General features: G+C 38.5%; 1 protein-coding gene across 1 annotated transcript in view; it reads left to right on the forward strand.

Moving 5' to 3' along the window:
• Positions 1-25,442, forward strand: part of GOLPH3 (golgi phosphoprotein 3) — a 36,189-nt gene extending 10,747 nt beyond the window's left edge. Inside the window, exons 2-4 of the mRNA XM_065662371.1 lie at positions 11,557-11,688; positions 18,331-18,445; positions 21,611-25,442. Of these exons, the coding sequence (XP_065518443.1) occupies positions 11,557-11,688; positions 18,331-18,445; positions 21,611-22,035 (672 nt within the window). The 3' untranslated portion in view covers positions 22,036-25,442. The remainder of the gene's footprint in view (positions 1-11,556; positions 11,689-18,330; positions 18,446-21,610) is intronic.
• Positions 25,443-26,577: the final 1,135 nt, after the last annotated feature.

The raw sequence follows: 26,577 nt of genomic DNA on the forward strand, positions 1-26,577 counted from the left end.
TTGACTGTCTTGAATGTTAACAATTGCTGGGCATGTTGTCTTTATATTTTTATTACTGTTTTTGAGAGGCTAACTGGTAAAAGAGATGAATGTCTTCTAAAATTTTGTCTTCAGAAATTCCTTTTTTTTTTTTTTTTTTTCAAATTATGTAGGTAAATAGAACTGTTATTTCTTGACTGGATGTCAGATTCCTTTGTAGCCATTTAAGGGGATACCTGAAAAAAACCCTCTTAGTTTTGGTTATTACAAATATGTCTATATAGTATATACAATATATACATTCTCTGAATGTGTTCCTGTCAGGTGAAGCTGGATCATGTCTCTAAGCAGATATGTCTTGAAACAGATTGGTCTACAGTAGCATTGAATGTCTTTCGTAATCTGGCAGATAGTAGATGTGAAAAGCATTCTACAAGTAAGATGGAAGGTTTGTCTTTTTATAATTTTCTAGATAATAATAAATTTTACTGATCTTATTGCTGCCAAAACCAAAAATCAGTTTTGCATTTTGGGGTTCCTTGTTGTCTTGGAACCGAAACATGAGAAAAAACTTTTTGAGAGTGTTCTCAGCATGATTTTTGTATCCTAGAATTGTGGAGCCTTTTCTCTTCTCTTGTTTTATAGGTCTGTAGAGGAGGGAAGATATTGAAACAATTATTGAAGACATACTTAAGCAAGACCCTAACCTTGAACATTATATTTTCAGCTGAGTGTGAATAGATTGGGGTAGGACCATAGATTTGGTGGTTCCTTGCCAAAGGAGATTTATTTGGTTCTTGACAGAGCATGCTGTCAGAGAAGCCAAGTGTAGTTTGATATTTTAATCTGTTTGGCATTTTGCAGTACTGTAGTGTCATGAAGTCTAAGATTCTCTTAGAGGTAAAAAATCAATAGCTATTAGGCTTAATAAGTTGATATGTATATATTGAATGTATTTTAGAGAGTAACGGAGGTCATTAAAGCACATTCACATTTTGACCATGTCAGCTTTCCTTGTTGAAGATTTACTCACAGCTGCGGCTTCTGTGTTGTGGTTACACTTGTCTCCAGGTAGATTGAATTGCAGTCTAACCCTAACCTGCATTAGAAAGAAAAGAACAGGTCTTTTTGATCTTGTGAAGGTGAAAATGGATCAGTTGATATAAGATACCTCTTGTGAAAGCAGCCTGATTTTACCATGAGGATTTGTGTAATTTTGGACATTTTGGCCTGTCTTTGATGAATGCTGCAATGAAGCTTTTGCTTTGGTCGTTGATCTCTAGTGTTTATATTTCTCCCCACCTTCTTATAAGTATGTTCAGTTATGCTGGTAAGAAAGCTTTTAATTGGTTCTCACTGGAGTTTAGGATGCTGTATATGTTTATAATCTGTCTAAAGTTGCTGAAGCTGAATCAGTGTTTTATGGAAATCTGTGCAAGGACCTAGTTGAAGAGGAACAAATGCTGGCTGGCTGCACAAGAGGATCTAAGGGCTTCAAATTACCAAAATAAATAGACAGTTCCCCTTGTATTAACCAGCTCTTCTATTTGTCTGTGAGAACTTGGAAATATTTGTGGATTTTTTTATTTTTAATTTTGTGTTCATTTTTACAAGACCTGTTTGCTTGGTTTTATATTGGGAAGTTTCTTGCAACAGTATGCTGGAAATAAACTGAGATAAACTTTTTCTAAAGTGTACTTTATTTCTCATATAGAAATTTCCTGCTCTGAAAAAGGTTGTGGTTGAAGTTCTTAGGTTTGATTGAAAAAGTCAGTTATCAGATTTGTTGGACAAATACTTTATAAAATATGCTCAATATTGAATTAGACATACGTTGCATCAGTCTTGCTCACTTCCACACCTTTCAGGAGATTCAGAAATTGAATTAGTTGTTCCTTATAGAGTGATGTTCCTAAGTACTGATCTTTAAAGGTTTTCAAATCTAAAGAATCCACAAACTTGTTACAGTAACTCAGTTACTGACTTTGATATGCCTGAGATTTCTGCGAATATTTACATTATCATGAAGATATTTACTTAACAATAGCAGATAATTTTTCTTTCTTTCTAATTGGCAATTTTACCTTTAGCTAAAGGGATAGGAACCTCGTACAGATGTCAGAAGGTGATGTTGACTTATGCTTCTTCATCTTCTGCTATCATGCCTGCTGGTATCTCCATTTAATTGTATGACTTTACATGACTATCCAAGAGAACATAGCGTTTCTGTTTCAGAAGAATACTGATGATAGATATATTGGGAATTCATAAAATAGAGCTTTTGGGTCAACAGGAAAGTTTGAAATTCTATGCTAAAACGTAATTAATAATAAACTTTCATTACCCTTTCTATATATCTGCCGCTTTTATTTTGTGTTTTCCCTCTTTGCCTTTGGGAACAGTTTTAAGGATGTGTTGTAGAAGTTCTTCAGGTAAATCCAATTGCTTTCAAAAAGCCAATTAGTATTTGTAGAGAGACCACATAAACTAAACAGTCTATTAAGATGGTTCTCTTCTTTTTTTTTTTTTTAATATGATAGTCTTACGCTTCTCAGTCTGCTACTACTCATCATTAAAATCAGAATACTTTAAACCAGTGTTTGTCATCAACAGTCATAGCTGTGAAACAGACTAAAGTTGTGAAGGTGCTTGCAACAGATTCTTATGTTGGAAATAGGATGCAAGAAAGAAGCAGCCATCTTTGATGTGAAAACTGGCAGATCAAAATTGCTATTAACTTTAAACCTGCTGCAGTGCACCTGGACACTGTATGCTGTTGTTCCTTTCCCTCTGCCCTCTCCAGCTGTCTTTCTACAGATTATGAAATGACTGCTTCAGAGAGGAACACATCGACTAAAAAAGTGAGAGTTTTGTTGCAATTGTCATTAAGTCCATTATGAAATACAACTTGCACAGACCACATTTCAAGATAAATAGTCTCTGCCTGCCTTTTGCTGTGTCAGATGGGTGACAGATGGTGATTTTGGATTATGTTCTGTGTGCTTTATGTTGGCTAATAATAGGCTAGTAGGCACCTCTGAAAAAACCTGCTGTTGCTTCAGAGAATTGGAAAGGGATGCTATTGATGTCCTGTCAGATTTAGTAAGTATACTTCACATTCATGGTGATCAGGGTGATCATTGCTGAGGTCCAAAATGGGGTCCTGAAGATAGGGATGAATATAATACATGATACCCTAAGCTGTAGGCATTTTATATTTTCTGAGCAAACTGTGCTCATGAGTGGTTTCAGTACAGGTAGCCCAATAATGCATGCACTTGGCATGGTTAAACTTCATAAAGTTGTCATCAGCCTACCTCACAAGCATGTCAAGGTCCCTCTGGATGGCATTCCTTCCCTCCAGCGTATCAACCGAACCACACAGCTTGGTGTCATCGGCAAACTTGCTGAGGGCACACTCAATCCCACTGTCCGTGTCACCGCCAAAGATGTTGAACAAGACCAGTCCCAACACTGATCCCTGAGGGACACCACTCGTTACTGTTCTCCAGCTGGACATTGAGCCATTGATCACAACTCTTTTCGTGTAGCCATCCAGCCAGTTCTTTATCCACTGAGTGGGTCATCTGTCAAATTGATGTCTCTCCAATTGGGAGACAATGATGTCGTGTGGGACGGTGTCAAATGCTTTGCACAAGTCCAGGTAGATGATGTCAGCCTCTCTACCCCTGTCCATTGGTTCCGTAGCCCCATCACAGGAGGCCACCAGATTGGTCAGGCAGGATTTCCCCTTAGTGAAGCCATGCTGGCTGTCACCAAGCACCTTGTTGTTTTTCATGTGCCTTAGCATGGCTTCCAAGAGAATGCGCTCCAAGATTTTACCAGGCACAGAGTTGAGACTCACTGGTCTGTAGCTCCCTGGGTCATCCATTTTCCCCTTCTTGAAAATGGGGGCTATATTTCCCTTTTTCCAGTCATCAGAAACTTCACCTGACTGCCATGATTTTTCAAATATGATGGCCAGTGGCTTAGCAGCTTCAGTCGCCAGCTCCTTCAGGACCTGAAGATGGATTTAATCAGATCCCACAGACTTGTGGGCGTTCAGATTTTTAAGATGGTCTCGAACCAGATCCTTTCCTACAGTGGGCCCAAGGTCTTCATTCTCACAGCCCCTGCGTCTACCTTCTAAGACCTGGGTGGTGCAGTCAGAGCCTTTGCCAGTGAAGACCGAGGCGAGGAAGTCATTCAGAACCTCAGCCTTCTCCAAATCCAGGGCAGCCAGTTCACCTGATAGCTTCCGGAGGGGGCCTATGTTGTCCCTAGCCTGTTTTTTTATTTGCTATGGGCCTATAGAATTCTTTCCTGTTATCTTTGACATCCCTAGCCAAGTTTAATCCTAACTGGGCCTTAGCTTTCCTAACCTGGTCCCTAGCTTCCCAGACAACATCCCTGTACTCTACCCAGGCCGCCTGTCCTTGCTTCCACCTTTTATAAGCCTGTTTTTTCCTTTGAATTTTCCTCAGCAGCTCCCTATCCACCCAGGGAGGTCTCCTGGCCCTCCTGCTACACTTCCTTCTTTCCTCACTTTCCTCAGCAGCAGCTGATCCCTGAATATCAACCAACAGTCTTGGCCCCCCCTGCCCTCCAGGGCTGTATCCCATGGAACCTTACTAAGCAGGTTCCTGAAGGGGCTGAAGTCTGCTCTCCTGAAGTCCAGGGCAGTGAGCTTGCTGCACGCTCTTCTCACTGTCCTGAGGATCTCCAACTCGACCATCTCATGATCGCTACAACCAAGGCTACCCTGGAGCGTCACATTTGCAACCAGCCCTTCCCTGTTGGTGAGCACAAGGTCAAGCATGCCACCTCTCTTTGTCGGCTCCTCTGTTACTTGCATAAGGAAGTTGTCTTCTCACACGATCGAGGAACTTCGTGGTTTGCTTGTGCTGGGCTGTACCGTCCCTCCAACAGATATCAGTAGTTGAAGTCCCCCATGAGGACAAGGGCCTGCCAGCGTGAGGCTGTTCCTGTCTGTCTACAGAGTGCTTCATTCACAGAGTCCTCTTGATAAGGCGGTCTGTAACAGATCCCCACAGTAATGTCTCCCATCGCTGTTCTCCCTTTAACCCTGACCCACAAACTCTGTTAACTGTTCACTTGTCCCCAGACAGAGTTCCATACTCTCCAGCCTGTCCCTAACATAAATAGCAACTCCCCCTTGCCACCTGCTGGGCCTGTGTTTTCTAAAAGAGCCTGTAACCTTCCATTCCAACACTCCAGTCATAGGAGCCATCCCACCATGTTTCTGTGATGCCTATTAGATCATATCCCCATAGATGTGCACACATCTCTAATTCATCTTGTTTGTTCCCCATGCTATGGGTATTTGTATAGAGGAATCTGAGCTGAGCTACAAACGAAGCTGGATTATTGGAGTGGCTAAAATATCTCTACATTGCTTTGAGCATTTATTATAGGTGCTGGCAAATGATGGGAAGGAAAAATAACTGAATTTATGTTTACGAAGCATACGTCTCTTTCTAAGTATTGAGGTGCCTACTCAAAGTAAGCACAGTGGTGTATGCTTTGTGACACATGCTATGTAAATATTACAAATACGATCTTTGCTAATTGTGTTAAGCAACATGAAAATCAGTCCCGCATGTAACATTTATACTAGCAGACTACTCAGTTTATTTTGCCCAATCCTGCAAATGACCTAAACTGACTTTCAAAATTGTTTGTATGCATTTTGTTTGGCTTGTTTTCTTTTCTTCTCCCAAGTTCTACATTTGCTTTAGTTAGTCCATCTCAGGCTATACATCTGTTGACAAGTGTTTCTTCTTATTCCCATCTTATTAGTAGAAATGAACTTTGTTTTTTCCATAGGTCTCCAAAATAAATTTTTATTATGCTGGCATGTGAATTTGGTGAGGGCGACTAAATGGACCTGGATATAATTGCCCTTAGTAACTTCCCGTGATGCCAGCAAGCACAGAATATTTTCTAGCATGTTTGTCATCTGTGATTTCTGAGAACGTAACATAAAAATAGTCTGCCACATATTGAAAGTATAGATAGCAAGGAAGAAACCTGTGTTTGGGAAAGCGAGACACTTGTTTGTTTATAAAAAAAATAGTAATTTTATGCCCCAGAACTTTTATACCTGTTGCTACTACCAACACAGTATTTGAATGTCATCCAGGTAGAAGTAATAAAAGTAATAGCAAACTCCAGCAGAGTTCAGGAAGTTTGTTTTTTTTCTACCTTTCACCATCCAAGTAGATCTGGTTGAATTTTTTTCCTCTGAAATACTCTTCTAATGGAAAACAGGCTACCTGTAAATTCAGAATTTACTGTTTGCTGAAGTGAAAGCTTTCTTTAACCTTTATTGTGCCTCCTGGCTGAGAAACCCTGAAGTTAGGGGTTTTGTGTCTTCTTGATAGACTGTCAGATCAAAGCTAATACTTCCAAAATCTGAAGAGGCTGTAATTGGTGTTTATCTTGACTTCCTATTAACTTCCCAAGCTGGCCGTCTCCCTTTCTGATGGGACTACCCATCAGAAAAGGATTAAACCAACATTTTCTCTCTGCTGTCTCTACATTAAGTTTCAGAAATCGCATTCTTTCCCAATTTTTGAAGTGTTTGTGTCTTTCGCATATTAAGAACTCGGAATTTCCAGAGAACAAGAATTCAGGGGTTTGGGTAGCTGTAGTGATTTTTCTATTTCAGAACGTGTAGTTTATTTCCATTTGGCTACCGTAGATCTTTTGCCTCTATAAGTAGAGGGTGCTAGGTGAGGGCTTAAGGGGTATTACTAAGTCTGAATGTTAAATGAAAAGGCATTTACTAAGATAAGTATACACTGGGTAGTGTTATATCCATTATCCCAGGGAAACTCTGCTGTTGTGGTTCTTCATAAGTGTAAATTGAGTCTGAGTCACAGCTGTTGTAACCCTCAGTTATCTATTATGCTGTTATAATCTTTTTTTGAAAGACTTAACAAAGCTGATCTCCATTAGCCATGGCTGTGTGGTCTGCAAAGTAATCTGTGATAGCTTGAGACTCCCTGGGTTGTATCAGGGAATGCATTGGCAGCTACAGTCTGCAGAATGTTGTACAGCACAATTTAAACAGGTGGCCTTAACCAAGTAAGTTAAATACAGATTTTTTTATTTCTCTTAGTGTCATGTGTGTATCTTGAAGAATCAGGCTTGGAACTCTGCAGGTGTTTCTTTTATTTTCTTTTGAATGTGAGAGATTTCAGTGGATTTTTCACTCTTTTCTGGTCTGTGCCAGGTATAGTGCAACCGATACTACCATTCTGAGTTAACTGAAGAATCAGAGAGAATGTATATTTCTGTAGTGGGGAGAGATTTTTAGTAACTCTTTATGTTGTAAAATGTAAAAAATATTTTAACTAAAAGATTACCTGGTCTTGTGTGAGTCTTTTTTCAGTCACTTTAATCCATTAAAGATTTGTTCTTCGTTTGTTCTTCAAGAAATATTTTGAGGTAATGTCCTTAAATGTGAAGTGCCATCAGTTGTTACAGAGTGCTTCAGTAAAATCTTTCAATATCCACCAAATTCTGAATGCTGTTGTATTGTGCATGTGTTTTTTCTCTGTAGTTTTCTTCATCTATGTGTGGCTTTATTATAGCATACACAGATGATCCCAATAGGTTTTTCAAAGCTGGCTGATAATTTTTGAGTTGCTCAATGACATTATTTATTTGTCTATGTAAGAGTTTTCATAATTTTCAGCAGTCCTTAGGCACACTTTTTGCAAGTCCTAGGACCCTATTCCATTTTGAGTATAGGTTTGTGAAGTTTGAGAACCAGGGACCTGGAGGCAAACTGGGAAAGGGTGTTGTTAGGGAATAATATGAATTAAAGTTTGTGCTGTTTTATATACAGGTATGAGCTGGAGTATTCCTACGGTAAGTAGAAGAAAGCTGCAAGAGCTTGTGCTTTGCTCAGCAGAGCTAGAGCCAGCATATTGGTAAGGATTAGTTGTTTGTACATTTGTATCTCATACAGCTTTGTTGCTCTCGGAGCAGAGACAGGAATAAGATGGCTGCTCACTGTAAGTAGCATAAATACTTTGTCTTGTTGGCACCATTTGTGTGAACAGATCTAAGGAAATCCATGAGGGCCACAAATTCAAATCTTTATATATCTTTAAATGATAAGTTACTGTATTGTATGTCACAGTGAGATGAGGTGGGGAAGGGTGCTGCTGTATGAGGGAGAGTGTCACAGTTTGACAGAAAAGTGCAGCTAAAGAGGCAAGGAAAAAGTAGGGGGTGGAAGATAAAGTAGGCTGGGTAACACCCTGAGGTATAGGGCAATCATTAGGAGATGGACTATAGTGAGAGTTTCAAGTGAATAATGGCTAACTGAACTAGAAGGGCTGTGTGAGCTGGAAATCGAATAAAGGGAATTGGAAGAGGAGAAAGCGAGTAAATGCTGCTGGAGGTGGTGAACATGGTAATGAACATGGATTTTGGTTAGCTTAGTCTAAGCACAAGGTGGATTTTTGTTGTAGCTCTGTGCTTTGCCATACCTGGGTGGAAAGTCTGAGCTTTCAAAGTTAATACGGTAACAAGTTTCTGGTACAAACTATTCTCATTTCCCCTTATTCTTGTCTAGCAAATTAGTTTTTACCTGAAAATTTCTAGGTCAGTGCTGACATAAAATGCTTTTGTGCTGTGTTTGTGTAAATAAACATGTCAGTTATAAATATTCTTTTGATCTTTGAATCAGTGTACTGTTAAAATTTGTCTTGCAAGCTATTCATAGCTTGAAGTGCTGTTGTAGTGCAGTTGCTGTCAGATAAAAATAACTCCCTGCCTTGTGAGATCTTTTTTTTTCTTTTCCTGATGCTTAGCAACTTTAATGATATAAGTATTTCATTGAGGCAGGATGTTTATATAATTGTAAAAGACTTGTAGGAAGAAGGGCAAGGTAAAATTATTTGGTGCTGTGTTTGTGAGAAAACTGGTGCTGTTTGAGAGCATTAAATAGTGGTATGACTTGCATGTATAAATAGTGGTCTTTGATCTTCAATCTAAGTGTTCTGAGGCTGTTAGGTATTTGGAATAACGGTGAGAACAGTGTTAAACAGTCAAGCTAAATCCCTATTTTTTTCCATAACCTGTAATGAGCAATGAGTGACCTGCTCAGGCAATGGTGTGCACAGAATGACAAATCCTCCATGACTATACACCAGCTTCAACTGTGTGGGAGCTTTCAAAACCATGTGTAGTTTACAGATCCAGTGCTGTCTGTCAGACTTTGTTATCAATTTGCTGTGAGTTTAACTTTTTTTGAAGGGTATTTTAAAAAACTTCTGCTTTTGTGGAAAACCAGTTGAAACATAGAAAAGAAGTTGGCCTCTTACTTTTCTAGCCGGTGAGTTAGGTTCATTTAGCACATTTTAGACCTTGATTATGGGAAAAGAATAGGCAGTTGTTTCTTGTGCAGATAGTACATTATTTATGCTCCCTCTCTGTGTATTATTATTATTATTATACTTCTTTTGCTCATTTTCTGCATTATCTATAACCTCCTTAATAGTCAGTAGTTCTGTAATGCTGAGTGTTACTGTTTCTCTTGTGCATTTTATTATAGTTACACTGTATGCCATTTAAATTGGGTGTCAAGAAGCTGTTCGCAGTGTTGAAGATAAATGTCTGCTTCTACTCATTTTCAGTCATACCAAGAAGTTTGAGTTAATTTAAAGGATGATTTAGTTAGACTGTTATGTGCTTAACTGACCTTCTATGAAGGTTCCTTCAATTGTTTGAGGTCTTTGCAGCAAGTGCCAAAAACAATTGGTCCATCTGCCTAAACTATCTGGAAAGATCAGTTTAATGGATTGAAGAATGTTCAGGATGACACCAACTCTTCTAAAGCATCTCCTTTCTCACTGTGGTCATAGCAGTATAATTGAAATACAGTGTTCCTTCTCTAGTGCTTCACCTGCAAACTCCTTACCTGCTGGGGTGTGTGTGTGGGGGGGAAACATATGCATTCTCATGACTTTGATGTCATCTAACCCAGTAGAACAAGCAGTTCCATTTACAAAAAATCTTTTTGAGCTGCCTTTCAGGATCACTTCATTAAAAACCGTTGGGTGGCTGTGCAGTCTCCATCCCTGGAAGTTTTCAAGACTTGCCTGAATAGAACCCTGAGCAACTTGACCTGGTTTAATAGCTGAACCTGCTTGCAGCAGGAGGTTGGACTAGAGATCTCCTGTGGTCCTTTCCAACCTGAGTTAATCTGTCATCTTCTATTTCTCTGCAGCTCACTATAAAAAGAAATTCAGTTTTCATTACTGAAGGGAAAAAACACTTCAATTGTTTGCATAATTATAAGACTTTTTTTTGTGAATAGAAAGAACAGAAAGAAGTGGATATTGTGCCATAGCTAACTTTATGCAGTAGATTTTTATTTTGTATATTTTGTCTGATTTCAAAAATTATTATGTAAAGAGACTATTTAATTAGAAATAGTGGAATGTAGGAGTCTTTTTTTTTTTGTTTTTATTTTTTTACCCTCCCCATCAAGCAAATACTGCTCCTTATCTTGCGTGGTTTTCAGGAAAGAAATGTCTGGTGCTAACCAAAATCTTAATTTAGGGGAGGTCTGACTTATGAGAGCAGCTGTTGCTTGCAAAGTATCAGCTCTGATTGGAAGACTGATTAAATAACTTGAAATGTCTTTCCAACCTTTTATTTCTGGCCTTTTAAGCAAGTATCTGTGACATCTTTCAGTAGTTTTTCAGAAGTATTGGTCATCTGTGTAATACAGGTCTTGAAAATAGCTAAATGCTATATAGAAATAAGTATTCTCATTTTCCTGGAAATCTGTATTTAATGGCATGCATTAGTTAGGGACTGATCTGTAAGTTCAGTGGATTTCAGATGTGTGCATCTTATGCATCTATATTGGCATAATAGAATAAAATTGCATTGCTGGATGTCACGTGATTCATAGAATAAATGTTTTGCTTTTTTGCAGTCTGTATAAGAATAATGGGTATTAAGTTTTAAAAATATTTTTTCAAAGGATATAAATAACAAAATAGCTTTTCCAACTAGTTGCTTGAAAACTTTTGTCTTTTGGTTTAAAAATGGGTTCTCTGGTTTGTACTGATTGCCACATTTGTGTTCCCAGTACACTCCATATTTTAGTTAATATCTATTTTCAGCTTATTATTACTTTATCAGTGCCGTATTGTTTATGGATGTAATATAATTAAAACCTCTCAGGAAACTCAGATAAGCCTGTGTGGTGTAGGTAATGCCAAATGCTTGGTGCCTTAAAGGTAGTAAGGTTAGTTTGTCTGTGTATAAACTACACTTTTTATCTTGTAGTTGTTCATACCTTGCCGTTTCGTTTTGTATCACTTCCCTGAGGTTTCCATGTTTCCTCATAGAGCAAAAGACTTAAGTGTCTAACAGGGGATGAGTATTTCTCTTTCAGGAGAGGTGATTGTGATGCTACTTCAAACCTGCATGAAGGCAGGAAGACTGCTTAGAGAATGCAGTAAGCCTCGTTTTCTGTTTGCTTTGTGGAGATGGAGATATCTTACTGCCTTTCATTCTTCACAGGGTTACACGTCATTCTGGAATGACTGTATCTCCTCAGGATTGCGTGGTTGTATGTTAATTGAATTGGCACTGCGGGGGCGTCTTCAGCTAGAGGCTTGTGGAATGAGGCGCAAAAGTCTACTAACAAGAAAGGTAAGTGGAAGAAAATGATCACATCTACTTTTGCATCATGCTTAAGTAAGTACAGGACCTGTAAATTACATTGGTTATAAGAAAAAGACTTCTTATTTTTTTTACATGGGCATAGGGATCCTGAAGTGATGTAAGGTAGATGCACAGAGTTAAGTGTTTCAGTGGTGAGCTGACATGCCTTCAGTACTTGTTCTCTGTTTCTGTTTGTTTTCTTGACGTGTTCCTGCAACTGTTGGGAATCTTGTACAAATATTTGGCAGTGGGTCTGGTCAGGGTGCAGTGGCAGCCATTACTGCTGAGAGCCGGTACCACTGTGATGCCACTGCTGAAGGAAGTGGCTTGTGCAAGGTTACCGAGATGTGGGCTAGAGCTGAAAAGAATGGCTGCCAGCTGTATCCTTCAAGCCACCGGTTTATTCTGGTTAACACTATGTTGCAGTTTGTGCAGGGGAACAGAAGGATACTTGTACCTTGTACCTTGGGCCCCCAGAAAACAAAATTCTATCTAGTTTGAGCATGAATGGTGTATTAAATATATTGTACCACTCACTGACCTTTTGAGATGGCCAAATTTTTAAGGTCCTTTATTAAATTAGCAGAAGATTTGAGGCCTTAATTTATTACTTTTGCGGCTTGATTTTTCCTTTTTACGAAATGTGCAAAGTCAGAGTGTCAGAAGAATTTTTACTTCATCAGCATTAGAGGATACTTACTTTACAAGATTAATGAAAATATGATCAAATGTTTTCTATCCATGACAGATAAATTCTCTTTTATGGCACTTTTCCCTGTCAATATGATCTTTTGCTAGCTTTTTTAAAGTAAAGCTTACAAATTCCCCAACCTTGTCCCAGCTTCATCCTCTTGAATCTAACCTCTGTTCAGACAAACAGCTCCTACTTCTTTTAGCTCTGTTTAAAGCATACTCAGCATTAATTAGTTTGCATAATTTTTTTTTTCTCCAAAACTTTTGGCTTCTTAGGCATATAAGAATGTTTTTAGCAATTTTTTTGTAAACTTTGTCAGCTTTATCAGCATGAAATTTTAATTATGAGGTGTTTTTTGCTTATTTGTGTTGGAAATGGCAAATTAACCTGGGCCTGTCTACAATAAAGAATGCAAGCAAGTTATTGTCTTTTTTTTTTTTTTTTGCAGTGTTTTATTTTGTGTGGTTTTCGGTTTGGAGGTGGGTAGTATGGTTTTTTGTCATGGTAGGTTTTTTTTTAATTGGGGTTTTTTTAATTTTAATTTTTGTTAAATTTAATCATGTTGTTTTGGGAGTGGGTAAGAGTGTTTGTTTCCTCCTCCCCTTCTCTTAATTAAGCTACGCAATATTAAAGGTTTTATTCTTTCTTCTGCTGTAAGACAATTAAGATTTCTTTTTGCAGGTAGGAGGATTCTGTGAAAAAAACTTTAATTTAAAATTTAAATGAAGATTGGTTTCTGCTTAAGTGTTTTTTTGCAAATCCCTAACTGGTGATATATTTTGAGATTTCTTCTCCTGCACCAGCTCTCAGTTTAGAAATAATTTTCATGAATGACTTGTTTTGTGCCTTATTTTAAGTTTTATATTAACATAAAATTTCAGTCTTGTTTCTGTGTTGGCTAGATTTAGATGCCTCAACTCTACCAAGTGTCTTCTTTGACTCCCTTTTGCAGGCTTTGCTGTGAATTAAATACTGTGCTTAGTGCATGGAATGAGCTGTATAGTGTATCCAAGGTTGTGATTCATGGCAGTACCATTTTCTAATACCTTGTGTCATCCAGATTAGCCCTTCTTCATTCTCATGCCAGGTCCATCTTTCAATTTCATGGGAAGGTAAAACCTCCTAAAAACTCAAAAACCTTGATTTGTGAATCAAAACCCTGTCTCTTCAAGCCATGATCTGAAGGGAGGAGTTTAGTTTTCACTTTAGCCTGTGTTGCAGATGAGAAGTGTAGTCCTGTCTCTGCAAAGAGACTTACTGGAGTCTGTCTTGGATTGTTACTAGCATTTTTGCAGCCTTGTCGTGTAATCCCTCTGGCTGAAAACTAGTTCACTTCTTCAATCCGCTTATTTTTTACTTTAGTTGCTTTCTCAATCTTGTCATCAGGTGTGGCACAAGTGAGACTGCTGGCACAAGCAATAAGATAAGCACAAGAAGAGGGCAGAACTAGTTCTTTGGACAGTAGCATGGATTTATGACCAGCTAACTGTGGCCTTGCTCATACAGCTGACTGAAAAGATTGCTAGCTACAATGATTTACACTTCAAGCCCTAGATAGGGTAGATCTTTGATAATTATTGCAGTTTTTAAGACAGAACTTCAGAATGGATCAAGCTATGTTAAATTCATGCTCTAATGCCATAGGGAGACAAATGAGACTAGAAAAACTGGCAGACAATATGATGTACTTCATGTTGCGGCATCTGCTTAAATTTGGGTTAAGGGTATGTAATCACTACATCATTTTGGAGTTCTATCTACTGGTATCAGTTTTATAAATAAATACTGAAATGTTGAGGTTTATGTATAAATAAAGTAATTTCTACGACTGGTGGTTATTGAAGATAGAAAAGAGTACTCTGTGCTGCCCTACAACCTCAGAAAGAAAGCCAAGCCATTAGAGTTCTTAAAAGAAATCCCACCAAATCCTTGGCAGATTAACTTCAGTATTTTACAGCTAACAATTCTGAGTTATTAATTTTTGAGTGAATTTTTGTATTAAAACTAGATTATGAAGTTTACTTGAAAAGCAACACAAGAAGTGCTTAATCTTGAACACTGCTTAATTAGAAAGCTGCATTTTAGAAAATGCAAATAAAGTATCCTGTATAATTGAAATTTCCTCAGCAGCTGGATGCAAGGCAAATCTAGTACCAAGTACATCACTAAGAAACTGGAATAAATTAAGACTTTTTGCAGTAAGGCTATGACCACTCTCTCTGAAGAGCCAGGATCTTAGATTCTTTCTCTGCCTTACTTCGTCTGTTAAAGATAAAACATTCTCCCTTGTGGATGTTCAAACTTCTGTGGTGATTTAATGATCCCTAACCCACTTGATTTCCTGCTGCTCTTTTGCTGTTATGACTCTGAAGAGTTAGCCAAGCTTATTCGCCAGTTAATCCTTCAAGAAAGAGCAGATCCATGAAGATAGGAGGGATGTGGCTAGTTTTCCATGGTTGCTTGACTCCATCTGTTGGGAAGGGAATGGGTAGAGAAATATATTGAAGTGTGAACCACTTTTCACTTTCTGTTGGAGGACAAAGAAGAACTTCTCCCATGAATAGTCAGTGTAACAGAAGTGAGAAGAATCATTGAATCGTAGACTGGTTTGGGTTGGAAGGGCCCTTAAAGCTCATCCAGTTCCAACCCCCTGCCATGGTCAGGGACACCTTCCACTGGAGCAGGTTGCTCCAAGCCCCTGTGTCCAACCTTGCCTTAAACACTGCCAGGGATGGGGCATCCACAGCTTCTCTGGGCAACACGTGCCAGCACCTCAGCACCCTCACAGGAAAGAATTTCTTCCTGATGTCTAGTCTAAATCTCCCCTCTGTCAGTTTAAACCGATTCCACCTTGTCCTGTCACTACAGGCCCTTGTAAAAAGCCCCTGTCCAGATGTCTTGTAGCCCCGTTTAGGCACTGGAGCTGCTCTAAGGTTTCCCCAGAGCCTTCTCTTCTTCAGGCTGAACAACCCCAGGTCTCTCAGACTGTCCTCAGAGGAGAGGTACTCCTGCCCTCAGATCATCTTCCTGGCCTCCTCTGGACTCGCTTGAGCAGGGAAGAAACAACACTGTATGCCTGGCTGCAGAGAGCTTGGAGACAAAATTGTGCATTGTGGCTTCACAAGAGCTTATGGAGTCCTGACTGAGTTGAATAGGAGAGTCTTTGTTCCTAACAGCTCTTTCCTTTAAATGGCTATATGTTTTGGCTCATACTGTTGCAGTGCATTATATTCAGGCTAGCTTTTTAAATTTCTTTGCAGTGGTAGAAAAAAGTATCTTAACCTCAAATAAGGAAGGCTGTTTTCTAAACTTTTTTAAAAAACCCTTATGTATATCCTAAACTTAAAAGCATTTTTTTGTCTCTTCATTGAGGTTTATTTTGGGTGCTTGGTGGCTTTGTTTTGTGGCTTTTATTTTGTTTTGGGTTTTTTTTTTAAATAATAATAAGGTATGGTGATTTCACATCTTGCCTGTTAATGTGAAATGGTAAGCAGTGGGTTACCAGTTGCAACAGGCTGGAGTGATCCAGTGTAATGAAGACTACTTTAGTAAGACACTTCAGAGAAACTAAAATACTGCTGCAAAGTCAGTTTTGAAAAGAAGAAATGGTAGGTAAGTTGGGTGGGTTTAGGCTCATTTTTTAGGCTAATTATTAAAGGAGTATCTGACAGGTGGCTATTAATAGCCACAATCTAGCAGCTTAAAAGCCCAACTTGAAGCATACTCCTGTATAATTAAAGGACACTTCAAAACAAAATCAGAATCTTGATATAAAACTGCAAGACATATGAAACTATTACATGTACTTAATAGAGGTCTTGAGTGATGCTGTGGTGGAAGCTTGTAAATCAGAAAGACAAACATGCATTGTTTTGTGTTTTTTAAAAAAGGAGTTGCCTGGATTAAAATGTATTTGTGTTCTTAAAACCAAACATCCAAGGGTTATGGTTGAAGTGATTTCCAGCTCCCCAAAATGGAGACCTGCACAATATCTCAAGAGACCATTTAATCTTGATACAGTAAGAGATAATGAGATTTCTCTGTTTTTCCCTAGCAGATGTTTAGTCTTAAAATTCTCCATTGAATGCAATTCAGCAGCTCCCTGGCTGCTTAACAGTTTAATTTGCCTGTTGAAGTTTTTGACAGTACATCCTGCTCTTCTGTATTTCTAGAAAAAGTTGGTATCTTTTATTTTTTCCTGAAATAGGCATCATAAAATACTCTATGATGCCTTCTTTGTAAAAAATACCTTATATGCTTCTGTTTTAGATCTAAACAAACTTTGTCCTTTGTTGCTGTCATTGTGGACGGGTCCATTCTTGCTGATTTTCAATAAAAATCTTTTCTCTGCTTTATGTATACCATCTAAATTGGAAATAATTTTCCAGCTATGACCTCTTACGTATTCACAGAGATCTCTCCAGCAATTTTCATTTCATCTCCGTGACTTTTCACACCACTCAGTTTGGGATCATCTCACCAGTATTAAAGCTGTCTTAATATTACAGCTCATTTCAGTGTCATCTCAGACCATATGGAAATGTACTGCACTCTACTGTTTATAGTAAGGATGACTAGAACTACAGAACAGAACTAATGGGATGTATTTCTAAAGGACAGAGATTCAGAGCAGCCCTGTGGAGAAGGACTTGGGGGTGTTGGTCGATGAGAAAATTAACATGAACTGGCACTTGCAGCCCAGAAAGGCAACCATATCCTGAGCCGCATCAAAAGGAGCGTGACCAGCAGGCGGAAGGAGGTGATCCTGCCCCTCTGCTCTGCTCTTGTGAGACCTCACTTGGGTGTATTGTGTGCAGTTCTGGTGTCCTCAACATAAAAAGAACATGGAACTGCTGGAACAAGTCCAGAGGAGGGCCATGAGGATGATCAGGGGACTGGAGCACCTCCTGTATGAAGACAGGCTGAGGAAGTTGGGGCTTTTCAGCCTGGAGAAGAGAAGGCTGCGTGGAGACCTCATAGCAGCCTTCCAGTACCTGAAGGGGGCCTATAGGAATGCTGGAGAGGGACTCTTCATTAGGGACTGTAGTGATAGAACAAGGGGTAACAGGTTGAAACTCAAACAGGGGAAATTTAGGTTGGATATAAGGAGGAAGTTCTTTACTGTAAGGGTGGTGAGGTACTGGAATGGGTTGCCCAAGGAAGCTGTGAATACTCCATCCCTGGCAGTGTTCAAGGCCAGGCTGGACAGAGCCTTGGGTGACATGGTTTAGTGTGAGATGTCCCTGCCCATGGCAAGGGGTTGGAACTAGATGATCTTAAGGTCCTTTCCAACCCTAACTATTCCATGATTCTGTGAAAGCTTTTCCAGGACACCTGACTACTGTGAAGTGTTACACAAAAAAAAAAAAGCACTTTCTCTTGCTTCTTCTCTTAAATATTGTGTTATTTTTTCATCAGTTGCCTGTTACCTTTTTACCTGATGCTTTTGAAGTGCTAATTTGTAATTGTTTAACTGCAGTATTTTGAATAAATTGACTTGAAGCAGTAAAATAGACTGCTATCAGAGAGTAGTTCAACACTATAGTTAGTAACTTTATTTTGGGGAGGAAGTGAATGACCTGGCTGGGTTAGTGAAGTATCTTACTTAAAGATTAGTCATTAGGCATGCTATTAATGCTATGGGGTTAAGGTTAATTTAAGTTACAGATAACCTATAGATAACCTATAAATAAAGGTATATTAAGACATAACTTTCTAATTAAAATCCTAGGTATGTTTGGGGTTCTGTTTTCAACAAATAAGTGGTTTGGTCTTTTTGTGTTTTGGGGTTTTTTTTTTTCAAGTTCTCAGAGAATATTCCTTATTTTTTTTAAGATTTCTTTAGTTTTGATAGCAGATTTTTTTTTTCCCAAGTTTTACTGCTAAATGTTTGTAGTATATGAATTAAGTAAAAATACTGTTTTATTCTGTCGTAGGTGATTTGCAAGTCAGATGCTCCTACAGGGGATGTTCTGCTTGATGAAGCTCTGAAACACATAAAAGAGACGCAGCCTCCTGAAACAGTACAAAATTGGATTGAACTGCTTAGTGGTAAGCCTTAGACATACTGTATTTGCTTTTTTGCCCCCTATAAAGGTAATTATCTAGCATCACTAGAGATTATACTATAAGGTTTTGGGGGAGAAAGTATGCAAAAAAGTTAATTAGTGTGTTCTCTAGGGTAGTCTCTTGTTGATTGTAGCCTGTAATCAAATATAAGTAACTGTTGCTTTTGACTTGGTACAGAAAGGTTCTATATGGAAGTGTCAGGACATATCAAGTCTGCGGAAGAGGTGCCTTCTGCTGTTTCTGAAGGAAATTGGGACTGCACCCTGGAGATATAACTGCCTTTCTCTGTAACTGGAAATCAGGGTTAGTGGAAGTTTGGATACAGGTGTATGGATTCAGTGTTCAGATCTTTTTGATAAAGAAAGGAGATAAGGAGATTGCCACACAGATGTGAAAATTGAGGATTATTTGGCCAGTAATCATGAAGAAACAGAGTCAGGAGCTCTATTTTTTCACTAAGTGAACAAATTTAATAAATATTTTCATGTTTCTTGTTGCTCAAAACAAAGTCTTCAAGATGAGTACTTCACACAAAGCACTTTCTGCATGGCAAGTAAGTTGTGGAAAAAAACAAAACAAATGAAATATCAGATTTAATTTTTACAATTACAGTTAACATTTTTTTTCATATACGTTGCCAACAGTTGAATCCTCAGGATGCATAAATTAAACTGAAATTAACAATGACCATCTTCTAACACGCAGTGCTTTTACTGGGTTTTGGGGGGTTTTCTTGTTTCTGTAGCCTGAATTCATCACCAGAGTTTGTTTTTACAAAACAGGCAGCTTCCTTGGAGTATAGCAGAACTGTACTTCAGCTGTGCCAACATTGCAGGAAAAAAACACACTGTTTTGTCAACATCATGACTCTGGGAGATTGGGTTGGGGCATGGCTAATGATGCTTGAAGTCTGTCTGAATCTGTTACTTGCAACAACTGATGTGTAAGAATTTGAAAAATGAACAAATTTCTCCACCTTTCTCTGCTTACTTGTTTTCATTATGTTTTTCCCATTCATCCTGTACCACATAAACAGCCTTCCTTGCACATCATCCACTTCACACTCCTGTCCTTGCCATCCTTCCCTTCTTGCTCACTGACTGTCAGGCAGAGAGGGGAGACAGGAAAACAAAGCAGGCCTTGTCAGTAGGGGGCATGGCTGCAGTACAGCCTGGCAGTTCAGTTCTTGCTCAGCTCTCACTCACTTTAACAGCCTGCAAAACCAATTCATTTTTCTTGTCCCAGATACATAATTTGTGCTGACATTTCACCTTCTCTCTCAGTGCAGGGCACATCAAGTTAGGACTGATTTAAAAAAGGTCAACTAATGAATGAACAATGTTGTATGTTTTCTTTGAGCTGTTTCCCTGACCCTGCTGAGCTTTGGCTCTGGGAAAATGGTTATTGTCAGTGTGGTGACCAACACTGGATCAAACATTTTTACTTACATATAGTTACTACTAGTTCTTGGATGGCATTCTTTGTATTTCCCATGGTTTAGAGGACTGCCCTTTGAAGAGAAGTATTGTTGTGTTTTGTTAGGTTTTATTTCAGTATAAACTTTTTTCTTTAGGGCCTGATCCTTGAAAATAGCTACTCCCATTGTAATTACCAGCGATGTGAAGAATGTGGCTTGAAGTTACAGTACATACAATTTCAAAGCCATCATGGAAATGTTAATGTGGATGTGTAAGGTCATGTTTGCCAGGCTGATGTTGTTTTTAAGATAGCTTCTAAGGGAAGAAAGTGTAGGGCATACAGAAGCCTGGATCAAAATGTCGGGTCTTCTGCAGACGTAACAAATATCTGCCTGCACAAGCAAGTGTCGGTGTAATTGACGAGATTGGTCACAAGGTGTCAGCACAGTACTGATTTTTATTGCCGTACAGGCGTACAGCCACATCCACCTGGTAAATGTAGACAAGTGTAGGAAGTAGCCTTTGCCCTTTGAAACGCTATAAGGAAACTACTGTTTAGTGTGTGTGTGATAGTTTAATTCATGGTCAGGCTGGGGAATCATATTCAATGAGTGTGGGCCCTACAAGGGACTTGTATAGTTCAGGCTTGGGTGGGTTTTCTGCCTTTCACTATGCACTTGGTATCACCTCATTTGTTTACTTAAGTGGCTGTTACTTGGATACAGCATATGTCACCCTCTATCACAGCAGGAGAAACCTTAAAGTAGTCTGTGGGTGTTAATTATTGTTGTTGTTATACCAATGAATTTTTTAAAAGCTTTCTGATACAGAAACAGGTTGATACAGCAATTTGTATCGCACTTATGGAAGACTTCCATTTGTATAAGAAATAAGTACTGCTGTTTTTTCTGTGACCACTTGATATGCGTAGACTCTTTTATATCAGGAGGAGATTTTAATGCTTATGATAATACTCTATTAGGCTGGACCTGAAATTTTAACTTGAGTAAACTCTTAAAGGCGAATTTCTCAGTGCTTAACAATTCTAGCTTTATCGGTAGCTGTTGATGCTGACTTTGTGCTTTTTAAATTTCTTCCTCTACCCACACACAGTCATGCACTCTAAAGAACCCAGTTATCCTGCCTTGACAAAAATCATTAGAAATAATTTTTATAGAAATATTAAATTCCCTGCCTAATGTGCTTGTATGTACAAACCACTCACACTCTCACAGTGCATGGTTACTGTTTCACCTGGTGAGGACAGGAGCAGAGAATGAAAACCTGAAGAAATGAATAAGTGCACCAGGTAGGTCTGTATTAGCTTGCCTCTGTGGCAGTAGGAAAAGGCAATGGCACTTCTTTCCAGTCTCTGAAATGGTAAAAGGGTGGAAGTAGACAAATGTACAAGATTGGAGAAGGTGTTTATTATTTAACTCTTTCTTTGTGTCTGGTTTGGGTTTTGCTTGTATGGGGGTCTTACTTTATACTTCAAATGTACGCTGAAGTTCCTCCAAGGAGGCTCTTACATTTTCTGTCTCTGTGTCTATATCTGGGTAGGTCCGATTGGAGAAATGCGGACATTGGCACAGTATTTTAGTGTAATAGTTAGCTATATAAATTCGACAGCTCATTGTCCACCACAGTGAGGGGGGGAAGGTGGGGAATTCACTCTAACAGTGCAGCTTAGACTTCGTGTGACCGTTGGGTATTTTGCTTGTCTTTTTAGGTGAAACATGGAACCCACTGAAGTTGCACTACCAACTACGAAATGTCCGTGAACGGTTAGCTAAAAATCTAGTGGAAAAAGGTGTACTGACGACAGAGAAACAGAACTTCCTCCTTTTTGACATGACCACGCACCCTCTCACCAACAACAATATCAAACAGCGGCTCATCAAGAAGGTTCAAGAAGCAGTTCTTGACAAATGGGTGAATGACCCTCACCGCATGGACAAGCGCTTGCTGGCACTTGTTTACTTAGCCCATGCTTCAGATGTTCTGGAGAACGCTTTTGCCCCCCTTTTGGATGAGCAGTATGATTTAGCCACAAAGAGAGTGCGGCAGCTTTTGGATTTAGACCCTGAGGTTGAATGTATGAAAGCCAACACGAATGAGGTTCTGTGGGCTGTTGTAGCAGCTTTCACTAAGTAACTGCATTCAGACTGAAGTGTTCTCTCTTTCATGTAAACCAGTTGTTTAGTCTTCTATTGACTCTTTATGTTTTCTGTAATTTGTACCTTCTCACATTATGAATCAGCTTTTGTTTAATGGGAATTATAAGCGGTGTATTCCCTCCTTCTCTGTGTATCTGTATGCAGGATTCTGCTGGTACAAGAGACTCTCCTGTTTAAAAACAACAGAAAAAGGTTTTACTGCCATATTGGCATTCCATTTCCTATTCAGTTTGAGTTATCTGAAATACTTTGTTTAATCTGTTTTTCATCCTGTTGTTACTGAAGTGGTTTAAATCACCAAAGCTCCATGTTGAAGTGTCTTTCAGGACATTTTGTACACAGATGTCGTTTCAATTATATCTAACAAAATTACTTTAAAAGCAGAAATGCCATTAAGCAGCTTTGTCACTAGTTCTTGTAAAATGCCCCATTAATTTTACTTTTTATGTAAGTCTCTTGTGTACTTTTAATTAGAATGATACCTGAGTCATAAGGCTAGTATGGAAAGGTCCAGTTGTTTCATAAACCAGTTTTGGGATGGGATACATTCCATTATATTGTATATATAGTTCAAATTGTATATTAACAACTGCCCCATCTTAGTATTTTGCAAGATCTACTTAGTTGTACACCTGGTGCCCCTTATTTGCTGTCAGCCATTACCATTCAATGGAAAGAGAGGCCTCCTGTGAAGAGCATGTATGTGAAAGCTGTTTGTTTCCAATGTCTGCAGAGTTTGCCATCCAGGTATTCTCAGTCTATGCATTGCCTTTGATAATTAAGTGTACGGAAAGAGACTGCTTTCTGTCATTGTTTGTACTTTGTTTTGTAGTTTCTTTTCTTTTGCCTCCTTTACGGAAGAATGACCAGTACAATTCTTGAGTGCAGTTTTTTATTTCGTACACAAATTAATGTTTGTCTCTTAAATCTCTTAATCTATTTTACACTTTAAAAGCAAAAATTTGTCCTAGCAGTTGTTGCATGTAAACAGTTAGCAAATAATGACTCAGTTCAGGCAATTAAGATTTGTCATACTATGCTATACTTTGATTTTTTTTTCTTTTTTTTTTTATTTTTACATACAGCTACGCTGATTAGCACACTATTGTGAAAAAATATAAAATTCTGGCTTTTTAAAATTTACTGCCTCTTTGCTACTCCTTGTTCTTCCATTTCACAGTGTAAATATTGCGCATTGAAAAATTAAGCAACAATTTACATTTCTTCCTTTTTTTTTTTCCCTCATAACAATGCAGATTTATAGTGGGGCTTACAGGTGTTTAGAAACTTTTTTGGTTAATATTCAGAGCAAGAATACTAGATGGTGTTTAACTGTAGAGTAGAAATTTAAGGGTTCCCTTAATCTGTATACTAGCTTTTTACCTGCAGTAAATAAACTATGATCTTGAAAGTGCCTGAAACAGAGCAAGCATGTCACTTTTATTTTTTTGTTGCTAATTAGAAAGGTTTTATTGCTTAACTGAAAGCTTTAGTTAATATCCTTCTTATTAGAAAGGGAGAGTTTATATTAAATAGATCAAACTGACATAATCAGCAGTGTCACTCGGATCTGCAGGATTCATGGCTGAGACAGACCGAGTTGGCTTGGGAGTGTGCAGCTGTGCCTGCCGTAGGTAGACCTCATCTGTCTTAAGCACAACTCTACAGCCTCATCTGTGACTGGAATTCCAGTTTTGCACTTCATTTTCAGTCATTTAGATGCTTAAGTAGTTGACTTTAAAATACAACTTAAATTCATCATACCATTAAATTCATACATAACCTTTTTTAATAAAGGTTTTTAAAATATGGTCCTTAACATTTAATGGCACACTGTTCTTTCAGTTCTTAAGTGCTGTTTCCTTAAAAAAAAATGAAGTTAAAAATATATTGTAAGATATTTCAAACTCTGGTTTACAAATAAAAAGACAAGTGTTCTCTCAGTTGTAAGATGCTGTGTTTAACTTGAGGAGCTTGGGCATGAACTTTGGATATTTTCTTTTAAACATCTTAAAATGCAATTGATTTAAGTGGAGTTAAATGAAAGTTGCCATGTTGATCTTACGTTTGACAGCATAGAGAATACTTTCTGTACTTGCTAGTATATGCTAACTCACGGCTTTCATTGTCTTTCCTGTGATCTGTTTTCTCCTTTTCTGTTGCTCTTTGAAAGGAGAGAAAAATAATTAGGTGGAAAGGTCAGAAATACAGTGGAGTTTTCAGGAGCAAGTTAAGTGTACAGAACTTCTAAAATGACTTTGAAAATCTAAGCTAATTGAAACGCTTCAGAGTCAAAGTATCTTTTTAGTAGTCCCTTTTCTGTCTTCTCATTCTGTGAGTCTTTTCCATATTCTGTCTGTTTCAGTTTAGGTTGTAGAGGATGTTGGTGTTTTGTCACCCTTACAGCCAGCATGGTTTAGAATAAGTTAGCTTTTAATGCCCCTCCAAAAGAAGATTTGGGGATTATTTTTTTTTTTTTTTGTGTAGAAGATAACTGCCTACAGTATTTATCAGCTTTATTTTACTTTAAGACAGAACCTCTGTCTGTGATGGGGATAGTTTGTACTGGGTGTTATCAAATAACTGATGTAAGTAATAAAGATTTTTGTGAAGAGCAACAGTGTCTTTTGCTAGACCACCTGGTATAAGCATGGATGTTCAGGGGAAATAGATGAGCTTTTCCAGTCTTAAGTCCTATGATGTACTTCAAAAAACCCAAAGCCTCACGAGCATTACCAGACCATATATCTAACAAGGAAAGGTAAGTTTGGTAGGTTAACAAGAACTGCCTTCATTGGTATTTCAGGTTCTAATTACATGGATAAACCTGCAAGACTGCTTTGTTCTGCTTAGAATCAGGTACCCTTCTTCCTATTAGCTGCTATTGCAGCTTGCTGAGAGCTGGTTTTAAGACAGTTTTGTCTGCTCCAAGTCCTCAGCTCTCAATATCTGCTTGAAATAAAGACTGCTATCCAAAGCCTGAACTTGAACGTGTGCCTCAAGGAAGAACATAGATTATTCAGGGACACATTCTTTTAAAACAAACTTTCAAGTTAATGTCAAGATCAGGATTTTGAAAGTTAAATCCCCAAGCAGTACATACAAATGCAGTTTTACAGTCCTAGAGATTTACATCCTGCTCTCCTGTGTTTTTAGGATGATGTTACAGTGGTCCCATACAGGATGCTAATGAAACCTGAGTGCCATACACAATGCTTGTGAGGCAAAAATGGTATAAATTGCCCATCAAAGGCTGGTGACTGAGTGCTCATGTGTTCATGTCCATTTTTCCTGCAAAGTGAAGATATGTATAAACTAACATGTTCTCTGTGAACTGGACTGAATCTGTACTGAAAAGAAATAAAGCACCCTTTGAAGCTATAAGCTGCAGGTGGTTACTGCGTATCGCATGCATGCAATACCTAAAGAATGGGTTTTTTTTCTCTTGTAATTTGCTAAATAATTTCTGGGGTTTTGTGGGGCTCTGGTGTTCACCACTTTGGGAAACCGAACTTCAAGATTTCCACCAAAGCCTCAGTTCTGCTTCAGCTGGGCTCCAGGCACTAAAGGTAGTCGGAGCCTGTTGTGTCCTACTTTTCCCTGTTGTCCATCTATCTATTCACATGGAAGAGGGTTTCCCACTTCAGAAAAATACAGATTTATTGAAAAATTCATTCTGTAGCAATTCGTAATGTATAAAACAAATTTAATTAGGAATGAGACACTGTCAAGTGTTTTGTGTCAAAAACAAAGTGGGATTTCAGGTGTGTGTAGGAGGATCTTTGGATGGGGATGAAGCATGGTCAGAACTGCTGCCCATGCTGATTTCTGAATGAGGCCTGGAGTTTCCTCCTATTGGCTCTTGTTTTCTCTTGCCTACAAAGTAGCAGCATGAAGCCCATGGAAAGCTGGCAGTAAGAAATGCCTTCCCACTCAGGAGGAGAAAGAGCTTCTCCAGAAACAGAAGAAAAGTTAGTTTGTAAGATGGCAAAAAAGAACAGAATGAAATACTGATGACTGGCCTTTGGCTTTCCCTACCCCCTCCCACCTTCCCACCTTTCTGTACTTCCAAACTATTTGCTTTTCAGCTTTTTTTTTTTTTTTTTTTTTTTTGTTCTTTCTTTTCTTTGGCTCTTGATCTTCTCTGTTTCTTCTCTTTTCCTTCTTGCTTGGTGACTTCCTGTTTCATGCTTGTGAATGAGTTGTATATAGCTCCAATCTTGGATGTTTCCACTCTTGCCTTTTTTATTACTAGCCTTTTTTGCTCTCAGTTTTACTGTCTGCTTGAGCTTGACTCTCCATTACTCTGTCCTCAGAGTCTCTTTCCCCTCTGCTTTCATTCACTGCCGATGCCTCAAGGAACCTCCCCTTCTTCAACAAATAGATTTGTCAATACCATCTGCCTTGGTGACTGAACTGAAGCAGCTGGCCACTGCTACAGCTTATAACAGATGGTTTGTTAAGGTGAGCAAAACGTGATGCTGTTTTACCTTGAAGCTGCTTTTTGCCTGCTTCAAAA

The sequence above is a fragment of the Lathamus discolor genome, chromosome Z, assembly GCF_037157495.1.
Source record: "Lathamus discolor isolate bLatDis1 chromosome Z, bLatDis1.hap1, whole genome shotgun sequence".
NCBI lineage: Eukaryota > Metazoa > Chordata > Aves > Psittaciformes > Psittacidae > Lathamus > Lathamus discolor.